The sequence below is a fragment of the Phyllostomus hastatus genome, unplaced genomic scaffold (assembly GCF_019186645.2).
Source record: "Phyllostomus hastatus isolate PE091 unplaced genomic scaffold, TTU_PhHast_1.1 phas_scaffold_1674, whole genome shotgun sequence".
Taxonomy (NCBI): domain Eukaryota; kingdom Metazoa; phylum Chordata; class Mammalia; order Chiroptera; family Phyllostomidae; genus Phyllostomus; species Phyllostomus hastatus.
Genome location: NW_025334011.1, coordinates 21,568,108 through 21,595,089, shown reverse-complemented (window position 1 = coordinate 21,595,089; position 26,982 = coordinate 21,568,108). Strand labels below are relative to the sequence as shown.

At 37.0% G+C, this 26,982-nt stretch overlaps 1 protein-coding gene across 1 annotated transcript in view; it reads right to left on the bottom strand.

Moving 5' to 3' along the window:
* CUBN (cubilin) overlaps positions 1-26,982 on the bottom strand; it is a 251,860-nt gene that overhangs the window by 87,888 nt on the left and 136,990 nt on the right. The window contains exons 34-43 of the mRNA XM_045858052.1: positions 25,537-25,647; positions 24,081-24,209; positions 22,964-23,096; positions 16,878-17,083; positions 15,860-16,044; positions 14,067-14,259; positions 11,114-11,311; positions 4,103-4,249; positions 1,468-1,658; positions 1,108-1,291 (exon numbers count right to left, since the gene is read on the bottom strand). Of these exons, the coding sequence (XP_045714008.1) occupies positions 1,108-1,291; positions 1,468-1,658; positions 4,103-4,249; positions 11,114-11,311; positions 14,067-14,259; positions 15,860-16,044; positions 16,878-17,083; positions 22,964-23,096; positions 24,081-24,209; positions 25,537-25,647 (1,677 nt within the window). The remainder of the gene's footprint in view (positions 1-1,107; positions 1,292-1,467; positions 1,659-4,102; positions 4,250-11,113; positions 11,312-14,066; positions 14,260-15,859; positions 16,045-16,877; positions 17,084-22,963; positions 23,097-24,080; positions 24,210-25,536; positions 25,648-26,982) is intronic.

Sequence of the window (26,982 nt, the reverse complement as noted above, 5' to 3'; positions counted from 1 at the left end):
TTAAAAATATAATTCAAGAGTGAGTCTAGCATGGTAAAAATGGAGAAGTTGAATTCTGTGGAGCAGGCTCTTCGCTAGACACAGGCACTGTTATGCTATAAAGTCTTGGGACCAGGCGGAATCCTGCCCAGCCATGACTCAGCAGCAGAGCTCTGCATTGAGACAGGGATGGATGACAAATTCCTGATCTACAATGTAATGACACTGGTGTCACAGAGCTGTATTTTTAAAGGCTCCTTACAAGTGCCAGAGCCACGTGTGCTGAGAAGAGACAGAAGGACATTCCCTGTAGTCACAGGAACTACTTGAGTGATTAGCTGACTTTTTGTATCCATTGATGGAGGCTTACTTCATTTTCTTTTCCCAAAAGAGGAAATTATGCTGGCATTTTAAATTCTCATTTTTTACAGGATGTGTAATAAAATATAACTTCATAAATTAGTGTGTATTTTGAAATAGATTAAAAAATCTGAAATGGAGATCATAGGATTATCCTGAAATCCATATTATCTAAGTTTGAAGCAAAAACATACTCTCTGCTCATACTACTCCTTTATCTGAAGTTATGTTTATTTAGTTATTCAATTAAACATTATATAAAAATAAATATTACAAAATTAAATCATTACAGTAGAATTAAATATCATTATAATCAAGTATAATTAAGTAAAGGTAATTAAATCAAGATCACTACTGTAATATATAATTAAATGAGTAATAATAGAGAGGATCATGTGTTCATTTAAAGGAAAACATACACATGATTACAAAACAATATAATTATCATTCTTAAAATGTTTCTCTAAGTGCGTGTAATTTATACTCATGGAGAATTTGTTCATTTTCTTGTTAGGTAGCCTTGGGGGTCAAAAAACAGCCTCATTTTACTTAGGTAAGTAAAATGGAAACAATGGTACCTTCCCTAAAAAGTAGCCATGATGAGAGATGGACTGTACTGAACACAAAGCAAGTGCTTGATAAGAGGTGGCTACTCTCATTACTTTTATTTCAGAAAGGAAAATTTTATTTTTCTCAAGTCTCTTTAAACAAGAAAGACCAAATAATTACAGGAAAAGTACAGACATTATTCTCAATGAAAATACTTACCTAAACTCTTTGCTTCATATTTGATCTTAAATCCTTGGCCCCCATTACTATTATCAGAAACAAACTGAGCAAGCATTTGGTTATCCGAGGTGAACAGAGTGGACGAAGGGCGACTGCCACAGAAATGGCCATTTCCTCCATGGGGTCCCAGGGGCGGAGAAGAGGTATCAGGTCCATTTTTCAGCTGGAAACACAAATTAAAACTGTATACATTCCTTCACATTAATAAAGATGAAGTCAAGAAGTTCTATTAATTTATCCAGGAGAGAGAAATCATCATTTTATTTTCTGAATGAAATCTGCTGAATGAAATATTTTCTGCAGAGAAAATAATGAGAAAAAGTAGCAAACAAGACCTACCACCAAGTAATCCCCCTGGCTACAAGAAGAGTCTCTGTTTGGAATCTGGAAGGGCTGCTCGAAATGGACAGCGATGGTCAGACCACTCTGAACCAGGACGTGCCAGGAGCAGTTGAGATTGGGAGGGTAGGTCTCGGGATAGTTGGGTGATGTGATGATCCCTCTGTTAGCATGTAAATATCCACCACAACCTTCCCAAGAAGAAACAAAGAGAATTAATTTTTTAATTGAAAAATTGAAGAAACTTTTTAAATAACATTTACAACTGGATTTTTGGGGCTTTCTATTTTTCCTAAGGATTTTCAAACTTAGGCAATGGAAATATGGTTTCACAACAGCATGGGTGGAACTGAAGAGCATTATGCTAAGTGAAGTAAGCCAGGAGGTGGAAGACAAATACCATATGATCTCACCTTTAACAGGAACCTAAACAACAAAACAAACAAACAAGCAAAATATAACCACAGAATTGAAATAAAGAACAAACTGACAGTAACCAGAGGGGAGGGGGAAGGGAGATAACAGGGGAAAGAAGGGGAAGGGTCATCAAGGAACATGTATAAAGGATCCGTGGACAAAGCCAAAGCGAGTAGGATTGAAGGTGGGAGGTGGCAAAGGGTGGGGCAAGGGAAAGTAGTGGTGGGAAAATGGAGACAACTGTATTTGAACATTAATGTAAAAACGATAAAAAGAAAAGTAAAAGAAATGTGGTTTGAAACTAACTGAGGCCAAAGTGTGGGAAATGATGAGCACAACAAGCATTTCATGAGTGCACACTATTGGGTACCTGTTGTTGCTAAGATTGGGAAAGTTAAGTAAGCAATAGAAACAAATTACTTTCATGAAGCTTACTTTACAGACGAGGAAGATATACAATAAACACATATAATAGGTGAGATGGTGATAACTTCTCCAAAGAAAAGTGAACAAGGAACGGGACTGTGGCACTGTTCTGCCTGTGGAAGTCAGAAAAGGCCGTGTTGTTGGGGGAGCATCTGAGCAGGACCTGAATGAAATGAGGGCTGAGCCACAGACAGTCCAGTCAAGAAAACATTTGATGAAAAGGCTTGATGTGAGTGGTAAGTACATCATGGAAGTCAGAGTGGGCCAGGCAGAGTGAGAGATCCAAAAGGCAGGAGGGTAGGTCATTCAGGAAACTAAAAGGACTTACTTTTAATAAGGAAGGAAGACATTGAAGAGTTTTGAGTATCATAATGGCATGATCTGACTTAACTTTTAAAAGAATCACCCTATGTGCAATACTTAACCTATAAGTTTGGGGGCGGTGCAAGGGAAAGCAGAAGCAGGGTGCCCAGGAAAGGAGTGATTTTCTGAGTCCGAGGAGAGAGGACAGACGCCTGGACTAGGATGGGGAGGCAGACATGTGAGAAGGTGTGGGGATCTAGATTTATTGTGAGGGTAGAACCATTTCAATTTTTTAATGATTAGGATTTATAGAGTGAGAAAAGATGAATCAAGGATGATTGCCAAGCTTTTTGGCTTAAATAGCTAGAAGAAAGTACTTTTTACTTACTAAAATGGAGAAGAGGGTGGCATGAGAAAGTTTGGGGGAGGTGGTAGGAAATGGTGGGAGTCAAGAGTTCCGTTTTCTCATGGCAACTTTATATATTATGAGCTGTCAGACATATATACATGCAACGCATGATGTAAAGCGAGAGGTTGGGAGTTAAGGAGAGAGAGCGGCCAGAGCAGGCAGTAACTCGCCAGTTGCCAAGGGCTGAACAGCTCCTCAGTAAGTAAGAGTAGAAGAGTGCATTCAAGTAGCTGTATTGCAGGGGTGGAAATTTATCTTAGGTCTGATTCCAAAGCCCGTTCTGTTAAATCACTGTGCAGCCTGCCTCCCTTGAGGAAGACAATTTATCTTCAATTGTTTTCTATTCTACAAAAGGCATACATAATAGTGAATATTAATTTTTAAGGTCTAGATTGATAATCTACGTCATGTTTTTCAGTTAAAACTCATGGGAGACTTTTGATATTCCACATTCCACAGACTACTTCTTGAACTTTAATCTATTTTGGATTTAAGATTATTATGTGACTCCCCATTTTGTCAAGTTTTAGAAGTCTCAATCACACTACACAGGACAGCCTCCCATACACTGTGCACATTCTCTGACTCATCAAATTCATTTTTTAAGACCAATGAGCTCTTCCTGTCACCCTTCCAATGAATTATCCTGGCCGAGGGATTAATGAAGATATCGTCTGTATTACTTTGACTGGTTACTTCTTAGATTGATGATAACTCTGACTTATTGCTTCTTTGATGTGCAATGGCTTTGTGCTGTCTCCTAGTTCCAGCCACAGCTAGGCTGAAAATTTGTTTTAAAGATCTTACTCATGTGCCTACTGTGGGGAGAAGATAGACCACTCAGGGACATGAAGGAAGGGCCTTCTTTTTACAACTTGGCCAGTTTTTTGGATCAGGACTCGGTACCTGATATAAGGATAGCCATCCAGAGGCTGGGCAGAGACCTGTGTGCTCTGACTTATAATAAACCTGTGTCCTGGCATGGAAAAATGAGCAGAGCATATTAGGGAGCAAACAAGAGATAGGTGAGCTGAAACAAGATGAGGCAAAATAAATTCAAACAGTCTTAAAACACATTACTCTTGTGAAAGGATGCATTAAAGCCCGCCCTGGTTATACTGAAGTCTGAGGTAAATTGAATCCACATATACTCCCCAGTAGACCGGATGGGTCCAGGGACCTCTCTGCCACAGAGAACTGCGAGTTGCTGGGCCATGTTATTGTCACCTAGGACCAAAGAAAGGAAACATCAGCATGAAAGTATGTTTTTAGAATTGCCTCCACCATCATCTGCAACTCAACCAAAGCAGCTCACACATTTTTCTCAGAATGACACCATCCCTAGCAAATATTGGGGTTCTCTAATACAAGGACACTCCAGGGACTACATCACTGTGGCTCTAGTTTGTAATGGTGCCACCTGCCTTTTCCTTTACCCTTTCTGGTAAAGACTTCTTTGACATGGACAATAGTGTGGTGATTGCTGAGGGAAGGGGTGTATACGGGAACTAAATGGCAAAGGAAAAAATACAACAAAGATTAAATTTAAAAAAAAAGTCTTCTTTGACAGTTACCACTGCCTCTCTGAAAACTGGCTGGCAGCTTCCTGGCACTAAAAATCAACATTAGAGTACACTGGGTTGGGAGTAACTGTGGAGCACTAATGTGTGCATTAGACACTGATTTAAATCTTATTTTTATTCATTTATTTATTTTAATTTTCTAATTGTTGTTCCATTTTCCCACCACTACTTTCTCCCACACCACCTACCCCCACCTCCTACCCTCAGTCCTGCCCCCCTTTGGCTTTGTCCATGGGTCCTTTATACATGTTCTTTGATGACCCTTCCCTTTCTTTACCCCATTATATCTCTCTCCCCTGCCCCTCTGTTTACTCAGTTTGTTCTTTATTTCAATGTCTCTGGTTATATTTTGCTTGCTTGTTTGTCTTGTTGATTAGGTTCCACTTATAGGTGAGATCGTATGGTATTTGTGTTTCACCACCTGGCTTATTTCACTTAGCATAATGCTCTCCACTTCCATCCATGCTGTCATGAATGCTAGGAGCTCCTACTTTCTTTCTGGTATGTAGTATTCCTTGTGTAAATGTACCACAGTTTTTGATCCACTCATTTATTGATGGGCACTTAGGTTGCTTCCAGCACTTGGCTATTGTAAATTGTCCTGCTATGAACATTGGGGTGTGTGTGGGTTCTTATGGGTTGGTGTTTCAGGATTCTTATGGTATAATCCCAGCAGTGGAACTGCCAGGTAAAAAGGAAGTTCAATTTTTAGTTTTTTTGAGGAAATTTCATACTGTTTTCCACAGTGGGTGCACCAGTCTGCATTCCCACCAACAGTGCACTAGGGTTCCCTTTTCTCCCCTTTTCTCCACAACCTCACTAGCACTTGTTTGTTGATTTGGTTATGATGGCCATTCTTAGAGGAGTGAAGTGGTACCTCATTGTGGTTTTAATTTGCATCTCTCTGATGGCTAGTGATGCTGAGCATCCTTCCATATGTCTCTGGGCCCTCTGTATGTCCTCCTTGCAGAAGTGTCTGTTCAGGTCTTTTCCTCATTTTTTAATTGGATTGTTTGTCTTCCTGGAGTGTAGTCATATGAGTTCTTTATATATGTTGGAGATCAAACCCTTGTCCAAGTTATCATTGGGAAAATATATTTTCCCACACAGTTGGTTCCCTTTTCATTTTGCTGATGTTTTCTTTAGCCATGCAGAAGCTTTTTATTTTGATGAAGTCCTATTTGTTTATTCTTTCCTTTCTGTCCCTTGTTCTAGGGGACGTATTGGTGAAAGTATTGCTGCATGGAATATCTGAGATTTTCCTGCCTATCTTCTCTTCTAGGACTTTTATTGTGTTGACTTATATTGAAGTCTTTTATCCATCTTGAGTTTATTTTTTGTGATGGTATAAGTTGGTGGTCGAGTTTCATTTTTTTTTTGCATGTAGCTGTCCAGATCTCCCAACACCTTTTGTTGAAGAGGCTATTTTTGCTCCACTTTGTGCTTCTTTCCCCTTTGTTGAATATGAATTGATTATAGAGGCATAGGTTTATTTCTGTGTTCTCTATTCTGTTCCATTCGTTTGTGTGTCTGTTCTTTTGCCAGTACCAGACTGTTTTGATTACAGTGGTCTTGTAATGTAGTTTGATATCAGGTATTGTAATCTTGTCTACTTTGTTTTTCTTTCTCAGAATTGCTGTGGCTATTCAGAGTCATTTATGGTTCCATATAAATTTTTGAAATGTTTGTTCTATATTTGTGAAATATGTCATTGATATTTTAATAGGGAATGTGTTGAATCTATAAATTGCTTTGGGTGGTATGGGCATTTTAATGATGTTAATCCTTCCAATCTATGAACATGGTATATGCTTCCATTTGTTTGTGTCTTCCTTAATTTCTTTCTTCAGTGTTGTGTAGTTTTGTGAGCATAGGTCTTTTACTTCCTTGGTAAGGTTTATTCCTAGGTACTTTACTTTCTTGTTCCTATATCAAATGGGATACTTTTCTTGATTTCTGTTTCTGATATTTCATTGTTGCTGTACAAAAATAACTTTGATTTCTGAATATTAACTTTGTATCCCACTGCTTTGTGAAATTCACTTATTAGGTTGAGTAGACTTTTGGTGGAGTCTATAGGGTTTTCATTGTATACTATCATGTCATCTGAAAACAGTGACAGTTTTATTTCTTCCTTTCCAATTCTGATGCCTTTTATTTCTTTTTCTTGTCTGATTGCTGTGGCTAGGACTTCCAATACTATGTTGAGTAAGCGGTGAAAGCAGAAATCTTTGTCTTGTTCCTGATCTTAGTGGGAAAGCTTTTTTAATGTCAATTATCCAAAAGGGAAAAAAAGTTGGTTCTTCACCCTCAAATCATATACTAGTGTTATAAAGTCATTTGTCAAGATGTATACCTTCATCTTCAGCTTTTGTTTTTCTGTTTTTCTTGTTTCCACCCTTCATTTGTTTGTTATTTCTTTTGCTGTTGAAAGGACACACTTGTGTCTATATGTGGAAGATGAGAGAAAAGTAGATTCAAACAGCATGTTCCTCCAGAGACACAAAGGACAGCTGGGTCACCTCATGGCCCTTCTTCCTTTGGCTTCTCTTGTATAAGTTCAGTCAGAGCAACTGTGCCAGTCAAAGCCAGAATGTAGCCAAAGGAATTACAAGAGGTTTGGATTCCTTGGCTGGAAAAACACATTATTTATTCCCAAAGGCTGAGAATTAATAAATTTCAAGGTTATAACAAATAAAAATAGAATATGAGACATGAGTTAATTTGCCCTTTCACACAACCAGCAAAATGAACCCTTTCGGTCACTGACTACTTCCCAAAACTCATTCATTATTAACTACTTTAATAAACAAATTATTATCTGTAATTACAAATGTAATAGCATAGCTCTAAATACCAGATGCTTGAAAAGGCATTCTTTGGAGGGTTACTGGCCTCTAGAAACCTTTGTAATTTTTACAGTTTAAAATTTTGTCTCTAACTTTTTTTGCATTTATCTTCGCTATGCAATTTTGCTACACATTTCACCCCAAAATTATTATTGTTGACTTATTCTCTAATTATGTGTATTGCCAAATTCTGAAGTTATTATATATTAGTATTTATTTTATATGTGTGTATTTTATCAATCAGTGAGATTGGAGATTTCTATTCTAAACTTTGCCCAGATTGATGAAATAATGCTTATCTCTAAATAAATGTTTATTAGCTGATTTAGAAGATAACCCCATAACCACAAGATGGTTTGTCCCTCCCACTAAATCCATAATAAATACTGCAGTATTTCTAGAGCTTTCCACAACCCCAACATATGGATTATAGCAGGAGTGAACCTAATTTTTATTTATGCATTCATTGTTTGATTCTTGCATATGCCCTGACAATGTATCAAATCCACAACCTTGGTGTACTGGGACAATGCTCTAACCAATGAGCTACCCAGCCAGGATAGAACCTGATCTTTAAAAGGATGGGGCAAATCAAAGAAAAGTAAAGGCCTAGGACTAGCAGGTAATTTGGTGACTCACTCTCCAGTTCAGCATCCTTATTTTAAAGAAGTGGAAGCAAAGGCCCCAATATTAGTAGTAGCTGATATTTATTGAGCAATTACAGTATTATTACCACTTTGAGTGCTTTAGAAGTAATGCCTAATTTTGTTTTCACAGTAACACAATTAGGTAGGTGTTACTATTATGCTCATGTTGTCGATAGGAAACAGTCTTAAAGGGGATATATAAATTTGCCTAAGGGCACAGAGCAAAGGAGTCAGCACGGGTTTGAAACTCTGGCCAGTTAACTTTAGATGCCCAAACGATGTTACTAAATGATGTATTTAATATCATAAAGAAAGTAAGATCTAGGAATAAAAGGATCACTGATTTTTTTATACAGTCTTTTTTTTCTTTCTCCTTCATCTCTCCCTCTCTCCCTTTCTAACATTTTTTAGGTCCAATGTAGCATCATGGAACCTCAGTTTGTGAAAATCTTTGATATGCAGAATTTGTTGGTACATGTCCCAGAAAGGACTGATTCAATTTTGAATCATGACAACTCTGCAAAATGAATAAGCAGGTGGAAGAGTGACTCTGCTTTCCCAGGAAAGCCACAGGGGACTCTCTGGGAGGCTCAGGAATGCCCACAGCCACCATGGGGCCAACAGGCTGTGATGACTGGCCAGTTATTTCTGCTTGTAGTGAATGGACTCTAGATATTTGCTTCAAAATGTTCTATGACCTTGCTACTCAGAAGCAAAAATATGATTGGCCAAAGAACAACTCATTGAAATAGGACTTAAAATTTAATTCTAAATATATATTATCACTGTGCAAATGGAAAAAAATACCTGGCAATTAACACATAGTAAGCACTCAATAACTATTTCATGGATGAGTATATAAAAAGATAAGGAAAGATCAAAGTTATTGGGTATCTGCTCACATTGTTAGGGAACAAAAAAGAATCTGTATGGATAGGTTACACAATCGTTAAAAATATTGTCATCATTTTGGCATATACTTCAATTTACCGAGCTCTCTCAAGCAGCTCTATGTCTCAGCAAGAACACTTTCATTCTATAAAGAGGATATGATGAAACCTCGTTTAGAAATATCTCTGTAAAAGTAAATTGAAATTTCTAGAGAATTTTGCATTCATCACTTTCCCAGAGCCTCACAACAGCCTCATGAGGTAGATGTTAGTCTCTCTTTCACAAACGATAAAGCAGATGCAGAGCCATTTAGCAACCTGTGCAGGGTCATTCGAAAGAAGAAAAGGACAGCTCCCTAGGTTTGAGGCTTCCAAGAAAAGTTATTGGTAGAACGAAATCAATAAAAGTGATTTTAAAAAAAATAACTATAATTTGCCCATTGATGCAGTTACCTACCAAAATATTTTAAATTTTCCACTAGGTTCGGAACATTCAGAATATGTGTGAGATGACACACAAGTTTTATCGCATGAGAAATTTAAAATTTTAACATCCACAGAAATGCCTTGATATGAGGAAAAGTAATAATTTCTCTGGGCAATGTGCTGGTAGCTGATTGTTGATAGGAAAAGGGGGGAGATGGGGATTATGATTTATTTTCTCATCCTGTTTGTATGACTAGTTTGAATCTTTACTTAGCGCCCGACCTCCGCAGAAGAGAAATACAGCTCCTTTGCCACTTGACTGTGTTCACTGTACTTATTGTGTCCGGGCTGAGGGGATAAGGGGACCATGACTTTGTACACTAGCCACGTGTGAGCCAAAAGCAAACACGTTTGATAAAAAAAATGCCCTGAAGCATTTTACATTACTTTAACATTTGGAAAATTTAACATTTGGGAAATTCATACAAAATTCCATATTTCTCAAATGCCCTAAAAAATAAGGCCCATAACATTGAGCCTTCATTCCTAATAGCTTCCTGTTTATTCTGTTCCCCATTTTAACACTTCACTGGTTATGTCGCCTGTTGTCTAGGTCGGCATTTGACGTTGCAGCATCTACCATGCAGAGAAGTGGTTCTCAAACTCTACACCATCAGTATCACCTGGAGGGAGGGACTAGGGTCAGGCCAGTAAGCACCTCAAATCAGGGGCAAAATTTAAGGAGGTGCCAGACCTCAGACATCAAGATAAACAGTATTTTAGAGCAATGTTTTAAAAATTGACTTTCACGTAAAATGAACAGATTATTAGAATTTTAAATAAAGGCAGGATCTGACTCTGCACTTTGCCTGGTCCTGGCCTTATTCTCCTCACCCTCATCTTGGCCCTGCCTAGAGAGAGGGCTCTTCAGATTACAGTTCTAGGACCCATTCTGGGAGTTTCTACTTGAGTTGGTCTGGGGTGGGGCTTTGAATCTGCATTGCTCACAAATTTCCAGGTGGATGATGCTGCTGGTCTGGGGACCACACTGTGAGAGACACTGGTCTGGCCACAGGACATGGCCTCCTTATTCCTCCCCGTCCCATGCAAACCGTGGAGCACAGTTTGTGCTCACCACTTATTAGCATTCTTCATGTACCTCAATCAACTCATAGTAGTACCACACCTGTGTACAGAGGGAACACGAAAAACATTGGCCCTTAATTCTACCCATTCTACCCAGAGATTCAGTAGACAAAGAGAATTGAATACATTGTAATTATACATACTTTTCACATTAGAATCTTAAAGTCATAGGTATAAAATATCAAGATATATTTCCGAAGCCGTTCAACAAGACAGCAGCACTACCAGGAACTCAGACTATTATTTCCCACTTAACCCACAAGTTGTGTTTCTTCTTAGGAATGTAATGCTGTAATGCTGTAATGCTGTCCCTGACACAGTATATGGATGATTTTCTAGAGGCAACTTCACAGTTTTCTTATGTTCCTCAGAAACTGTAGCCAATTCTAGTATTTGATGCCTTCATTGACCATAACATCTGTGAGATTCTACGCAACAGGATGAAGGTAGTAAATAAGTATGATTACAATTGAATGTAACTAAATATGTGTTAGGGTGGAAACTTGGTAGTTTTTTGTTTTATTTTGTTTTTTTTTAAAATGTTTCTCACCATCTCGTATCACAAGTTTATCGTAGTTGCATGTTCCATGAGATTCAATGTCCAGGGAGAGGATGTTGAGCTCCACAGTGGAACCAGGAGCCTGGAGAAGCCACGTACAGTCCGCATTATCACTGTAGCTTTCAGGCCAGCCTGGGGAGAAAAGGAAGACTGGCACCTCACCTGTCCTCAAGAACCCTCCGCAGGCACCTGGAGAGAGAAAAGGCGGCATCTTTCAAATATCCCCAATGAAAAGAAAGTAGCACTTTCACTTCTGTGTCAGTCCTGTGCTACAATGAAATAGCCAATTAAAGCAATTTTCTCAAAGAAATCTACAAATATTTTTTTAGACCCACTGATTCAGACAGTTATGATCAATAATTTATTTTTTGTGAAGAAAAACATCGTATTCTACATTTTCACCTTAATTTTGCCACACAAACCATTCATTAATGAGTGCCTAATGTTTGCTAAGCATGAAGTAAGCCCAGGTAGAAGACCCTGTTATAATTATTATCTAGGTAGAACTCTGTTCCCTATGGACTTTAATCTTTACCTTTTTAGTACAGCTATTCATCATGTAATTTACATCTGGGCAATTTTGAAACAATTTTCAATTTGGTAAACTGAAATATTTAAAATGGCACATGAGCTTACAATAATAGCAACCTTCATTATTTTTATTTTATTTTTTAAAAAATACCAGCTTTATTGAGCTATTATTCACACACCATAAAATTTACCCTTTGGAAGTAGCAGTTCAATGGTTTTTAGTATACCCACCAAGTTCTGCAGCTACCACTGGTACATAATTTTAGAACATTTTTACCATTCCAAAAAGAAACTTCATACCCATTAGCTTTGGCTCTCTATTTTCCATACCATTGGTCCATGGAAATCTCTCATCTACTTTCTCTCTTATGGATTTGCCTATTCAGGACATTTCATATAAATATAGTCATATAACATGTGGCCTTGTGTGACTGGCTTTATTTACTTAACATAATATTTTAAGGTTCATCGATATTCTAACCTGTATCAGTACTTGCTTCATTTTAAGACTGAATAGTATTACACTCCATGGATATATTATATTTAGCTTTTCCATGCATCACTTGTTTGACATTTGGGTTGTTTCCCCTTTTACACTATAACGTTTCTATAAACATCCATGTATGGATGTTTAAATGTTTATGTGGCATTGCTCGATATTAGGTGGTAACAGTGTATTTCAATTTTTGAGGAACTGCTGAACCATTTCCCCAAGTGGCTGTGCCACTTTACGTCCCCGCAGCAATACACAAGGGTTTCTACTTGACACGTTGTCCTTCAGATGACGCTGGTCCACATTAGGCTTATTCTCCTTCTATTGCTTTTTATGCTGCCTATGCCACCAGATTTGTCACTTAATCATTTAATCCCTGTATTGTTATTTAACTGACATAATGAATGCTGTATCTTTCCCAAATACTGCTAAGCTCCTAGAAAGTTGAGAGTATATATTGGTTCCCTTTCTTAGTTGATGCACACTCAGCACAGTATATATGTAATAAATCCTCAATATTTATTGAATTAAATTGAGTATATGTATGCATTAGAAATGCTGATGATATAATGTTCAATAAGCTAATACATTTTAAAATGTTAGGCTTTTCTGAATTTTAATGACTTTCAGAATGTGATGTCATCATGAGATAATCATTTATGTTATTTAGATAAGTACTAAATTGTAAAATTCTGTCACCCACTTACTTTCTCCTTTCCATGTTCTTAATTAAGAAAAATGAGATTTGTGATATTATATTTACTCTTCCACATAAATTATATAATAATAGAATATCTGTGTAAGAAGAAAACTTATTATTTTGAGTACTAAATTGTATTTGCAGATATAATTTTCATGAGTGATTCCTTCTCCAACTTAAGATTTGTGGATATGAAAAAGCTTAACTCAGCTTTACTTATAAGAGCTATCCAAACTTAAATGAATAGCTCTAAATCACATTTGGCAATCTTGCTGATGGCTCTCTGCTCTAGAATAGATTAATATTTTAAGAAAGAGATTCATATTCATTGTTATGAAAGTAACTTATAAAGGAGGTGAAAATAACATCTCAGAACAGAATACTAAGGATCATAAAATAAAAATAACTATGAGTTATACCTTCAGTGATCTTTGTCGATAAAAACTCTCAAGAAGTTAGAAGCAAACAAACTCTAATCTTTTCAGGTCTGTTTATGATTATAATACATTCAAAGTTGAATATTCTTCAATGGGATCCTGTGATAATGTGTCCCAAATATTTCAAGAGCTAAGAACATCCTCTAAGAAATATCTGCTGAATCTTCTATATCAATCCTCAAATCCATAAAAGCCACTCAAAGTTGTTCAAACAATTTTTTAAGAAGAAATGGTCCCCAAAACACTGCTTACTCAGGAAACTAAAAATGTCTTAAAAATAATAAAATAAAAGCTTAACATTTAGGCCAATTTTACCTTGAAACATGAAGGTTTACAAGCAGCCAAGGGGAAGGTGAAGCACTTCCTAAAGCAAATTTAAAATGAAACACAGAGGGGAAATAGTTACTTCTGTCTATTAGCAGATCCTTAACTAATGTGTGTATGTGTGTGTCTGTGTTTGGATGTGGGTATAGTATTTGTAAATGAAATTTTCAGAGATCTCAAAGGTGATCCCTAGATATTGTAAGTAGAATATCTTATGGGTATTAAATCCCTAATTAATATGAAAAATATAATGGTAAACTGGCATTTTTAGAAACAAACATATAATTTTTACATATTGTGAAATTAAAAGAATACCTGAACAAACAGAGGAAGGTTTGGGGGCTGATTTTATTCTTCTTACTCAGTTGTGTATTTGGCTCCTATTATGGTAGGACCCTTCGAAATACTGGCTTACACATACCAGCCCCTGAAAAGAATTTCACTTATTACCAAACATACCTGTAGCAATGGTAGGTAAGGGTCCAATGGAGGCATTCATTGCAAACCACTCCAGAAGGAATCCTTTCCCTGAGACTGAAGAGTCAGAAGAAAACCGAAATGTCAAAGAATTTCCTGTGGAGCTGAAGGATTCGGTCTGGGTACCACAGTAAGTTCCAGTCAGGCGAGAATGGATGCCAACACCATCATAAATCTGCATGTAAAAAAGAGATAATAGAGCACTGAATTAAGGCAATTACCTCTATTTTCTTCATTACAAAAACTAAAAGAATGCCTTATGTTATTATAATTTTATCATAAGGGAAAAATAATGAGAAAATATGTATGTTTTAAAATTAAAATGCCATTAAATGTATAATATAATTGCAACAACTTAATATGTTTTAAAATTACTTATACCTTTACTGCTGAATTATATTAATAAACATATTCATGTGATATAGCTCAATGTATGACTAACAGTACATTTGGTGTTGGAAAAGTAGAAACCAAGATAATCATACACAAACAATACATATTGAATTACTTTGGGGCCTTGAAGGGAATTAGGAAGAAAGAACAAGCAACCAGAAATAGGAAAGGTTAAATGACAGAGAGTGAACATAGGAATCCTAAAGGAGCTCCTCTCTCCACTAAAGTAAAGAAGCAGAATTAATGACAACAAAAGGATTGTAGCTTGCAACAGCTCAGCACAGCTTCAAAGCACTCAATAAATCTTTTTCATTGGGCTTAAAGTGGTAAAGTACCTATTTAGAGATGTATTTTATGATACTTCCCAAACACACAGCGTGGAGCACATTTTTTAAAAATTTCACATGTGGATGGATGCTATCCAACCACATTTCCTATTCTTCCCTCCATCTTCTTCTAAATAGTTTGGAACAAATTCATTATAATTGTTATCATAAATTTCTCTACAGAAGCTACAGTATAAGCTCAGTTTTTCAAATTATGTAATAATTATTTTCTCACATACTGAGTATCTGTCAAGTACTGAGTTCTATGTGAGCCATTGTGAACCTAAGATTAAAAAGATGGAATCAAGCCCTGGCTGGCGTAGCTCAGGGGATTGAGCGTGGGCTGCAAACCAAAGCATTGCAGGTTTGATTCCCAGTCAGGGCACATGCTTGGGTTGCAGGCCACAGCCCCCAGCAACCTCTCATTGATGTTTCTCTCTCTCTTTCTCCCTCCCTTCCCTCTCTAAAAATAAATAAATAAAATCTTAAAAAAAAAATAAAATAAAATATTAAAAGATGGAATCATGACCTTCAAGGATCTGGTAGCAAAATATTCAAACTCATATATTTCACATATATCAAAACATCCAGTTGTATATCTTCAATATATACAATATTTGTTTGTCAAATGTACCTCAGGAAAGCTAGGTGGGAATCTGAGGGTGTTTATGAAATTCATACAGTAGTCAATGTCTAGATGGCAATGATCACCACAATTTTTACATTTTCATTTCCTTATTTTTAAATGATTCTTCAAATTTTAATACCCTAGCATAAAAATAAACAGGAAGTGAGTTATAAGATAGAATAAATAATTAAGCTATACATATATGCTTAGACAAAGCTCAAGAGGCAAATTACAATAATGATAAAAATACAAATAAATATAATACCAGAATTACCTCTGTGCAGGTAATCCAGAGGAGGGAATCCTGATTTCAGTCAAACAGACCATCCCATACAATTTGCAAATGTTTGAATAGATTTTCACTTGGATTCATTTTGCCAATACCAATTCACTGAAGTTATAAGCATCAGTTGCACTTGGAAACTCACCCTTAATTTGTCATAATAGCAGCTGCGTGTTGATTCAATGTCCATCTCCAAGATTCTACCATGGATGACTTGAGAAGCATTCACATTTACTATCCACTGGTAATCAGAGTTGTGGGGGTAATTTCCAGGCCATAAGGGAGAGGCAACTTTCCCATGAGTTCCCACAATATTATCATTGCCAAATACTAGGAGGAAAAATGGAAGAGACTTAGAACAGCTCTTTAATCAAATGAAAGAAACAAAAGGCAAGGGGTGTGTGGAAAAGAAGAACTTTTAATTGGCCGTGATTTCTTTTCTGAACACTGAAAGAAATACTGCTTCTCGTTTGGTTTCTGTGCTATCTATTAATTCCTGGAGAAGGATAATTTTGTGCACAGAATTCCATCTCCTAACAGAAAGTTGCAAGGTGTGAAAACAAAGGGTAACTTCCCCATTTGAAACGGGATTCCTAAACCCCAGGGGACATGGGAAAAGGGAAGATGAGGGTGATCAGCCCCATGCTCTAATTTTCTAATTTCAGTTTACCTATTTTATTTTGTCTTACAAGAGAATAAAGTATATTTTTAAAGATGAGAGAAACTGACTTCTGAGGACTATATATATATATATATATATATATATAATGAGCTAATTATGGAAAAGTTGAGTTAGAAAGTAAAAATATTTAACATTTTATGCTATTAAAAGAATACCCTATTCTAATATCTGAGCATTTAAAGTCAATCCTAACATAATACTGAATGTTTTTAATTTGAAAAGTATAGAGTTAATGGGATCAAATGAAACACATTTTAGATAAATGCAACAAAGCTGAACTATATAATACCTTAAAGACTAACATGCTATTATGAAGAGAGTTTAACAATAGAACTAAAGCTTGAGAAAAATATTAGAACCCTTCAGCATGCTCACTGGCTCTTAATGAGCCATTCGTATGTGCATAATTTGAAAACAGTGTTATCCTTTCTAGTTTGCAGGATTCATTCCGGAAGCCATCACTAACATAGAACCAACTTACTCTTGGCAAATGCAGCCTGGAAGCCTGTGCCACTGCCTGAGCCATCAGAGATGAACCTAACCCACAGCACCTGCGCAACGGCGGATGAATAATTGAAGGGCAGGGCACTGCCACAGTATCGTCCCACCAAGTGACCGGTGGCATTGTCTTCCCGGATCTCTACAAAATCTCTGCTACAGTCCTGGGAATCTTCCAACTGGAAAGTTCTGATTGAACAGAAAAAAAATAAAATTTAGGTGGATTAAGTTGACAGAATAAATTTAGAGATTATCCTGAATCACAGGCTAGGCTAAACTGCTCACTTTTTAAAATACATCTAAGTTTCATCACAACACTTTTTGCTAACAAAAATGTTTTTCATTCAAATTTGTGGAAATGTCTAGTCAAGAGATACAATGATAATTAATATACTACCTTCTGGGAATTTTCTCTTTAGGGGAAAAATTGGTCAAGAATACAGAAAAAATATATATTATAAGGGAGGATATCATAAGTGCCATTTAGAGCTATAAAGTGGTATAATAACTTTAAGGCAGAGGCATCACCTCTGATTGTCAGGCTCAGTAATACCTTGATGGAGAGATTTTTTTTTTAGGTGGAAATGTAAGTATTGGGTAAATTCAGGTGCAGAAATGGTGGGCAGAGAATGCATGCCAGCAGTAGCACAGATGTAAAAAAGGGTGGGACATATTTAGAAATCTGGGAGAGGTCTAGTTTGTTTAGAACTTTGAGTACTTTTAAGAAAAGTACTAAAAAAAGACATAGCTGGGAGCAGAATGAAGGGCTAATTTTGGCAGAGATTAAATGTCAATCAAAGGCACACACACAATGTCAAGAAAGGTAGAAAAATATGGCATTTGTAATTACACAGGCTAGTGTTCAAGCATGTCTTATTCGATTTGTATTATAGTCTGCAATTACTGTGACATGGGGAAATGAAGGGTAGGAAATAATATCTACCTCATATAATGGTCATTAGTAACATATATAAAAAGACTGAGACACATAGGTAGTAAATGAATGCTTTTAAAACTTAGCTTTCATGCTTTTGAAATCTGGATGCAATTAGGAATGCATGGTATTGGTGTATGGGCAGACAAATGAATGGCGTAGAAGAGGAAGTCCAGAGAAAAGTCCACGAATACAGGGCCAATGCAACCCAATCTACAGTGTCAAGACAATTCAATGGGGAAAGAAGTTGTTTGAACAAGTGATGCTGCAATAACTGGATATCTTCATGGAGGAGAAAAAGAACCTCAACCCCTGCCTCTCCCCATGTGTAGAAACTAATTTAATATGTCTCACGGGTATAAATGTAAAACCTAAGACTATAAAGCTGCTAGAAGAAAACACAGACTATCTTTATAACTTTGGGATAGGCAAATATTTCTCAGAAAGTAAAAAGGACTTCATACAAGATTATAAAATTAATAATTTTGACTTAATAGAAATTTAAAAGTTCTCCTGATTAAATACATGAATTAAAAAAATGAATAGGCAAGTCATAGAGTTTGGGGAAGGAGAGGTAGGTCACTGGAACCATATATCTAACAAAAGACTTAGATCTGGAATTTAAAAGGAATCCCTACAAATAAACAATGAAAAAATAGCCATATTAAAAAATGGACAAAAGATTTGAACATACACTTTAAAAGAGATGAATGAATGCCCCATGAGAATGTGAAAAGTGTATTACATCATTAGTCATCAGAGCAATATAAATTAAATATCACAACAAGATACTATTTCACACCCACCAGAATGGCTAAAATAGAAAAGATTGACAAGATCAAATGTTGCTAAGCATGCAGAGCAACTGGAAGCTTCATATATTTCTGGTAGGAATGTACATTAATACAATCACTTTGGATAATTATTTGGCAGTTTCTTATAAAAACACACAATTAGTGTCCCAGAAATTTCATGCCTAGATTTTTATCCATGAGAAATAAAAACACATGACCATGCTATCATCCTAAATATAATAGAACTCTTGCAACTCAAAAATACAAAGACAAATAACTCAATTTAAAAATGGCAAAGTACTGAATAGACCTTTCTCCAAAGAAGATAAATGAGTGACCAATAAGAACATGAAAAGATGCTCATCATTCTTCATTATTAGAGAAACGGAAATCAAAGCCACAGTGAAATAGCACTTCATATCCATTCAGATGGCTGTTATTTAAAAAATGGACTATAACAAGTATTGACAAAGATGTGGAGAAATCATAACTCTTGTGCATTGCTGGTGAAAATGTAAAATGATGTGGCCATTGTGAAAGCCAATCTGGTAGTTCCTAAAAAACTTAAACATAGAATTATCATAAGATGCAGTAATTCCATTTCTACATATGTGTGCAAAGGATATATAATTAAATATACCCAAAGGATATGTTAAAAATATATATATAAACCTATTTAACTATATATAATATATATAAACAAATAAACTTATATATCATTATATATAATGTAGATATAAATAAAAATATATATGTACTTCTTTAATAAATGAAATGAAAATACATATATGAAAATATAATTTTCATACAATTTCATACAGTATATGAAAATACAGACACAACTACATATATAATACCACAATTATACATGTACACAAATACTCTAGAATATTATTCAGCCTTAAAAAGAATGAAATTTTGATATATGCTACTACATAGTTGAGCAATGAAAACATTATGCTAAGTGAAATAAGCCAGGCAAAAAAGGATATGTATAACACGATTCTACTTACATGAGAAACTTGGGATGGGGAATTCATAAAGACAGAGAATAGAACAGAGGGGACCAGGGGCTGGGAGCAGAGGAAAGGGAGAGTTACTACTCAGTGGGTACAGACTTTCTACTGAATATAATGAAAAAGTACCGGAAAGGGGAGCAGCGCAGATTGTAGAAAATTGTGGATACATGTAATGCCACTGAATTATACACATAAAATTGGGTAAAATGCTGATTTTTATATTATGTTTTTTCACCACATTAAAAAATATTGAGGAATTCTGGGTGGTAAAATTAGATAGTCGGAGCTCTACTTGAGAATATTATCTTGCAATGACATATAATAGTGATGACTGCCAGCAGCAGAAAAATCTTTCTCTTTTTTTTTTGTTTCATTGCTATATTCAATATAACAGGATGGTATAGCACCCAAGTGGAGCTATCTATTGGAGCCCATATGCAGGTTTGGACTTCAGAAGAGACTCTGGGGCTATACTTGGAAATCACTTGGATGTATACAGTAATAGTTGAAAGCATGGCTAGACTGGGGGCTAAGAAATCAAAGGTTGGGAATAATAAGCAGAGAGAGGTAAGGGATGAGAGCAGAAGGGATGAGCAGAAGCTCATATGTTGAGTGCAGTGAAAGGAAGAGAAAACAAGAGGCCAGGAGTGGTTTGAGAAGTTTGGTGCTCAGTTTTGTTACCCATAGTGGTATCAACACTAGAAAATACGCTAAAATTGTTTTCTTTTGCTTCTCAGGAAGAAGAAAAGAAAGAGAGAGAAAGGGAGATCATTTTCCTCAGCACATGATTTACACAAAATTGCTCCTAAACCTTTCTACTCAAAGTGCAGTACATGGCCCCGCAGCCTCAGCATCACTGGAGAGCGTGTGTGAGATGAAGAATCAGGGCCCTCCATCAACTGAATCAGACTGTGGATTTTAGCAAGACCTCAGGCGGCCAGTGTGCACATTAAAGGTTGGTGCACAGGTCCAAAAGATAACTAAATGCAGGCCTTTTCTGTTTTAGTCCCAGACTGCTATGATCCAGTGCTAAATTGCAGAAAAGACATTTTTATTAGAAGTGATGGTAAGATGATACTCAGAAGAATCAAATTAAACTTAGGCCAGTACATTTTAGAAGCAAATCTCCCTTTTCTCCAAACACTTTGGCTAGGATCTGTGAGTAAAAATATGATGTGAACAAAAATAGTACAATCACTGTTTCTCATTATCTCATTTTGATCTTGAACCAAGATCAATCACTTTCAAAAAGCACTCTGCAAGCATAAGATATATTTTTTGTTAACTCCTTTACAAAAAACTCCTTTTTAATTTATATTTCACCCCCCATCCCTTTTGTTGCAGATTCACCCATAATTTTTTCAATTCTTCTCCCTACTCAATTTCACCACAGTGTCCGCAATCCAAACCCCATGGTTTAGAACTTGACGTGTTCCATATGCTTCCCTCACACCCCAGAGGAGAGTTTCCAAGCACTCATCTGGATACAGTTTAGAGGAGGGCAGAAATAACTTGCAGACCTTGCCATACAGCCTTTCTCATTATCATCCACACAGAGAGGAACATCTTGCATTCTACAAAATATATTTTAAAAATAAAACTTAAGCAAGTAACAAGAAATAATAAAATTAACTTTTTATGGATAAGAAAGGAGAAGGCTGAGTCATTAAGATTTGTCTACACAAAAATTAGGATTTTAGACCCTTAGAGAATAAAATGGATGAAACTTGCTTTACGTGTTTATCTCCCATCTTCCAGGAGAGCCCAAGGTTGTCCAATTGAGTTTAATTGAACTACCCCTCGAGATACTTCTTTAGAAATGGCAAAGGGAGAGAGTTTAGCATTCATGGAACATCTGATATGCATCAGCCTGATGCTATACCTTTTAAATCTGACATCTTTAATCTCAAGAGTGGCTCTATATGTATGTGATTATCTGCTATAGATGAAATGAATCTTTTTATGTTTTAAATAGTTTCTTGACATTACTTTATTAGTAACTTATCAAGAAATAGAATCTTATTGGTCTTAAACATTTACAGTACCTGGCCCAGTTTCTGGCAACTGCCAAATGTCTAACATCTGCCACTATATGCCCAGCACATAGTAGGGGCTTAATAAATATTGAATAAAGGAACACATATATATATACTAGGTAAAAATTATATATATTTCTTCCCATACAGAACTTTGTGCTTTTAGTAAAGACAAAGCAAACAAAAATCTCTCCTGTGTGGCAACTGAAGCTTTCATTGCCTTTCAGGCACTCAAGAGGGCTCTGTTTTAATACAATGCCACTTGTACCCTGAAGAGGCACTGTCTGATTGATAGAGTGAAAGCAAGTAACTGGAGATCTCTGGACATGGTCCAATTTTAAACCCATTTTTTAAATTCATTCTTGATGCACAGGATTGCATGTCTAGGAGAAGGAGCAAGACCTTTTTGAATAAATAGTCCAAGTGTCTTCAAAACAATCTTCTTCCCTCAACACTAACTTATTATATTCTCTTCAAAAACAGAATTAGCAACCCCAACAAAATGTGACATAGTATAATACATAACTTTTAATTTAAAATACCAAAGTCTTATCATTCAGTATTCGTTAAGCATTCATTGCCAGAGTGGCATGTCACAGGAGCCTCCGCACTGATGACTGAAACGTTCCATTTCACTCAACACACGCTGTTCACTGTCTGCCTCTGGGCAAAACATTATTGCTGTTTAGTTTAATTTAAGACCACTCAGGTCATGGTAGGATCCCATGGTTAATTCCATATCCACAGTCCACACTCATAAAGTCTTACAGTTCACTGAGGAACATAAGGGCAACTTTACAACTAAACTACTAAGTTCCAAAAGTTCCAAAAAACTTACCAAATTATTCTTTGTTGGAGCAGAAGGAAAAGTGGATCAGAGTGGTGTGAGGGTGGGGGAGTAGGTATATGAGTAAGAAGCTTAACTGAGATAGGATTTGTGCTGGAAGAAAGAATGTTAGTGATTTGGGGGAATAATCTAAATGTTTGTAATTAAAAAAAAACAAAATTATTGTTTTCTGAACATAAACACTCCACAAATTAATGCTCAGACATGTACTTCTGATAATATTAGGCAGGACTCTAGAACCGTTCTCAAGAGACTTTTAAAACTATTTATAACCCAAACTATGACTAAAACAGAGGAAATTTGAAAACAGACTTCCTAAAGTTCTGAATGTATTTTCTAATAGTTGCTTGGACACATGCTATAAGTTGTCCATCCTATTAGTAACAGTGCTTCCTTCCTGCAGATTCACTGAAACAATACACCATAAAAAATGATTTACATAAAAGACAGCTGCAGCTGGTTCCCGGGGGAACTGATGATGTTCCAGACACATTCCACATTAGAGGGATAAACTTCCGGGTAGCCAGGGCTGTTGAAGACGCCTTCAGCCATGTGGAAGTCTCCACCACATGCTGGAAGAAAAAAGATTAAAGTGAGTGCTAGAACAAAGACACAACACAAGACACCACAAGATAAAGAAGAATACTATAGACGTTAACAGTATCCATTTCACATTTTAAAAAATGCATGTCATATAAAATAAGGAAAAGATTCTGAAAACTGAAAACTAAAAGCAGCAGGGTATGGTAGATCAGAAGAAATCTCTGCAGTTTCTTTTCTAAACGGCTATTCTCCCTGTGCACTATAACTTTATGTAATAAAAGACTTTTTTTAATCCTACAGTGACTCAGTATTTCTGACCAAGATGATTTTCAACTCTGGCCTAGAACAGAAGGCAGTTCCCAGCCTTTTCCTCTCAGGAGACTGAAACCCACACAGCTCTCCTAGCTGTTCTCAGGCTTCTGAACGTTAGCAACAAGGAAGCGGGCAGCTGACAAACAGCACAGTCTGTGAGACCCAGTATCAGGCAGCTCCTCTTTCCTCTCATTCCCATGTGCCACCATCCATCAAGCTTTCAGTGACAACACACAGACCCTGCCTGCGTCCAACTGCGAGGCCAGAGAGATAGGAGAACAGCGGTTGCCCATTCATAAGAGATGCCAGTGGACACTGTCGATTAGAGGATGCCTTAACCAACTTGTCGTGGAGGAGAACACCAATACTCTGACAAGCAAGCCATCCAAGATCATTCCAGTCAATTCTCCTCACTTCCAGAGTTCATTGTTAGCAAGCAGCCTTAGTCATAATAGCCAAGGAATGGAAACACCCTGAGTGTCTATCAGTGGATAAATGTGTACAGAAGTTTTGGGATAGAGTTCACTACTGCTAGAATTCATAAGTATGTTAACCTAATTTGGAAGAACGTAAGATGAGGCACAGAGGTGATCTCAGGAATTTAGCATCCAATCTCTAAAGGTAAGAGTCTCAAACAACAAACCCAGGAATTCGACACCATGCCTCTTAACCTAGGAGCACCATTTGTTAACTGGACTTACCTGATGACGATGCGGCATATGTAGCGTGAAAACCATCAGAGTTCACAGTAGAATCAGAGATGAACCTCAGTGTCAGAGCATTGCTGAAGGAAGTGATGGGGTGGGGCATGGAGCTGCCACAGTAGCGGCCTACATAATGAAAATAACCACAAGGAGAATGAAAGATAACATGGCATGGGCCATTGTTTCTAGTGATGTGGATTTCCTAAAATTACAAGAAGCCAAAGCAAAGAGAAGAAATCACTATTAGGAGAACAATTTAAATCAGAGTGTTTGAGACAATCCTGAGAATTTAAAAAAAAATATATATATATATATACAAGCATAGGAGAGATGATTTATAAACATGATAAAGGACACTAAAGGAAGGTAAGAACAGTGCAGATGGCCTGGCTCCAAATGTAACTAATCCTAAAATCCCTAGCACAGTAGGAACCCGCACAAATAAATGCAGTAATACTTAAAAGCAAATTATGATAGCTGAGAAAAGTGTGGATGCTAGAACCAGAATACTTGGCTTGAGTGCCTGGCTCTGCCATCTACCAACTATGTGACCTGGGCAAGTTATTTAAGTTCTCTGTGCCTCCGTATCCTCACCTGAGAAAAGAGAACATTGATAAATAATGAAAAGTATATCATAAGCTTATGAGGATTAACTGAGTTATTGTCTATTAAGTTCTTAGAGTAGTATTCAGCACAAGGTGAGTTATATATGTGTTTGTTGAACCCTATACCCTCCTCACTGGTCAAATGCTCATAGATAAAAAGCAGTACAATCAGAAGTGTGTGCAGAGCAGAGAGTACGCACTGATTGCCCACTCTTGTCTCACTCTGTTCTGGGCCCTGGGAATAAACAATGAGCGGAACAAAGGCCCTTCTCAGGGGGAGCCCGGCCCGTCTTCCAGGGCAGCATGAGATGCACAGATATGAGTCACTCATAGGGCAAACAGAAATAACCTGAGATCATTTTACTTGAGGACATTTCAGAAACTAGGTGGCAGCCAGGTTTAGTTTTACTGGGATAGCTTACAAACCGATTTCCAGATTATTTACTTATTTCTGATTTTTTCTTTTGCTCCCACTGAGGACAAAACCAGAAAAAAAAATGCTCATTTGAATAAAAGAACTGTGGTCAAATATTAATAAAAATTCTCACAGAATGCTTTTTAATGCTGGGATAGACTGCATTTTACTACTATATAAATATTAAACATTTAAATTAAAAAAAAGACACAAACTAGTCACACCCTTGCATATGAACAAGCTGAGTTTTTTAAATCCCATTAGAGGGTAAGAATCCTGGTTTCTTACCCTCTAATTATCTTTACTTGGTTTATACTGCTCTCCTTTTTTATTGGAAACATTCTAACCTTGAATGACAGCACACACATATGCAAGAATATAAATAGAGGCCAGACGAGGCCACAGATAGACGAGAGAGCACCAGCCACAGTACCTCGGATGGGTGCATCATCATAATTGCCATCCAAAATTTCTAAAAAGTCCTCAGTACATGTCGTGCTGCTTTCAAGTCCAAAGTGGGTGAAAGAGAGGGTGACGTGATTGACTGTAAGGAAAAAGAAAAGTCTGTTTAATAAAGTCCTGGCCAACAAAACATACAGGGAGAGAAATTTTGCCTCTCATGATTTCACACGTGGGTTCTCCAGCAGGGAGCAATGAATGGGCAGATTTGCACAGGGGCTGAGGGGATGAGGAGGAAAGCAACGACTGTCCTGCTGGAAGGTGTCCTCTGAAGAGTAACAGAGGCCACACGTTTGAAAATGCCTACAGGATCTGAAACACTAGCAAAGATGAGGACTCATGGGTAGTTTTATCCCATTGACTATGGGGAACAGTTTACTGGAATAGATAGTCTTTACACATTGTTCGATCAGCCATAACTATGTTCTTCTCCTAAGTAGTTTTCTCAACAGAATAGTTTCTTAAATCATGGTTCTTTATGTATGCTTGTAAATAAGACACTCTTTTCTCCCTGCCACACATATCTTACCGAGCACTGTCAGTTTTCTTTTAAGCCCAGGGCCCTCAGGTTTCAGAGTCATTTATGAAGAAAGCTTTGACAACAGTGAGGTGACTGGGGAAGCGGGGAGGAGGAGAGTATAAGGGAGATAAAGGCAATGAAAAAAAATACCCCCCCCCAAAATAATTAAATAAATAAATAGAAAGAAAGCTTTGGCCCTGGCTGGCGTAGCTCAGTGGATTGAGTGCGGGCTGTGAACCAAAGTGTCGCAGGTTCGATTCCCAGTCAGGGTACATGTCTGGGTTGTAGGCCATGACCCCCAGCAACCACACATTGATGTTTCTCTCTCTCTCTCTCTCTCTCTCTCTCTCTCTCTCTCTCTCTCTCTCTCTCTCTCTCTCTCTCTCTCTCCCTCCCTTCCCTCTCTAAAAATAAATAAATAAAATCTAAAAAAAAAAAGAAAGAAAGCTTTGAATTACTTGCTCAACAGCAAGTACCAGGGTATGTCTTCCAGGGTCCCTAGTCTTCAAAATAGAGTTTGTCCTTGTTGCTGCCTTTGAACCAATGAGATCTTTCATCTAAATGCTTTACAGCTCATTATAAATTATCCCCAGGTGCAGAACAGCTGGTTCTAGGGGTGGTGGTGGGGCCTCTTTACCTAAGTTACGGTTCAGTTTCTAGAAAGCTGGCAACTCACTTCAGGGATCCATGCTCCAGGCTGCAATTGGCTAAGGACTATATCGCCAACCTCCAAATCATATGCATGTCAGTACACATACCCATTTTCTAACTCTTAACATCCCTAGGAACAGCATTGCAGAATATTTAAGCCAAACGTCATTTTTTAGATTACCTAATGGGGCCTCATTAGCTTCAGTGACTTCCATATTATCACATAAGTCATTAATTATAGATTGGAAT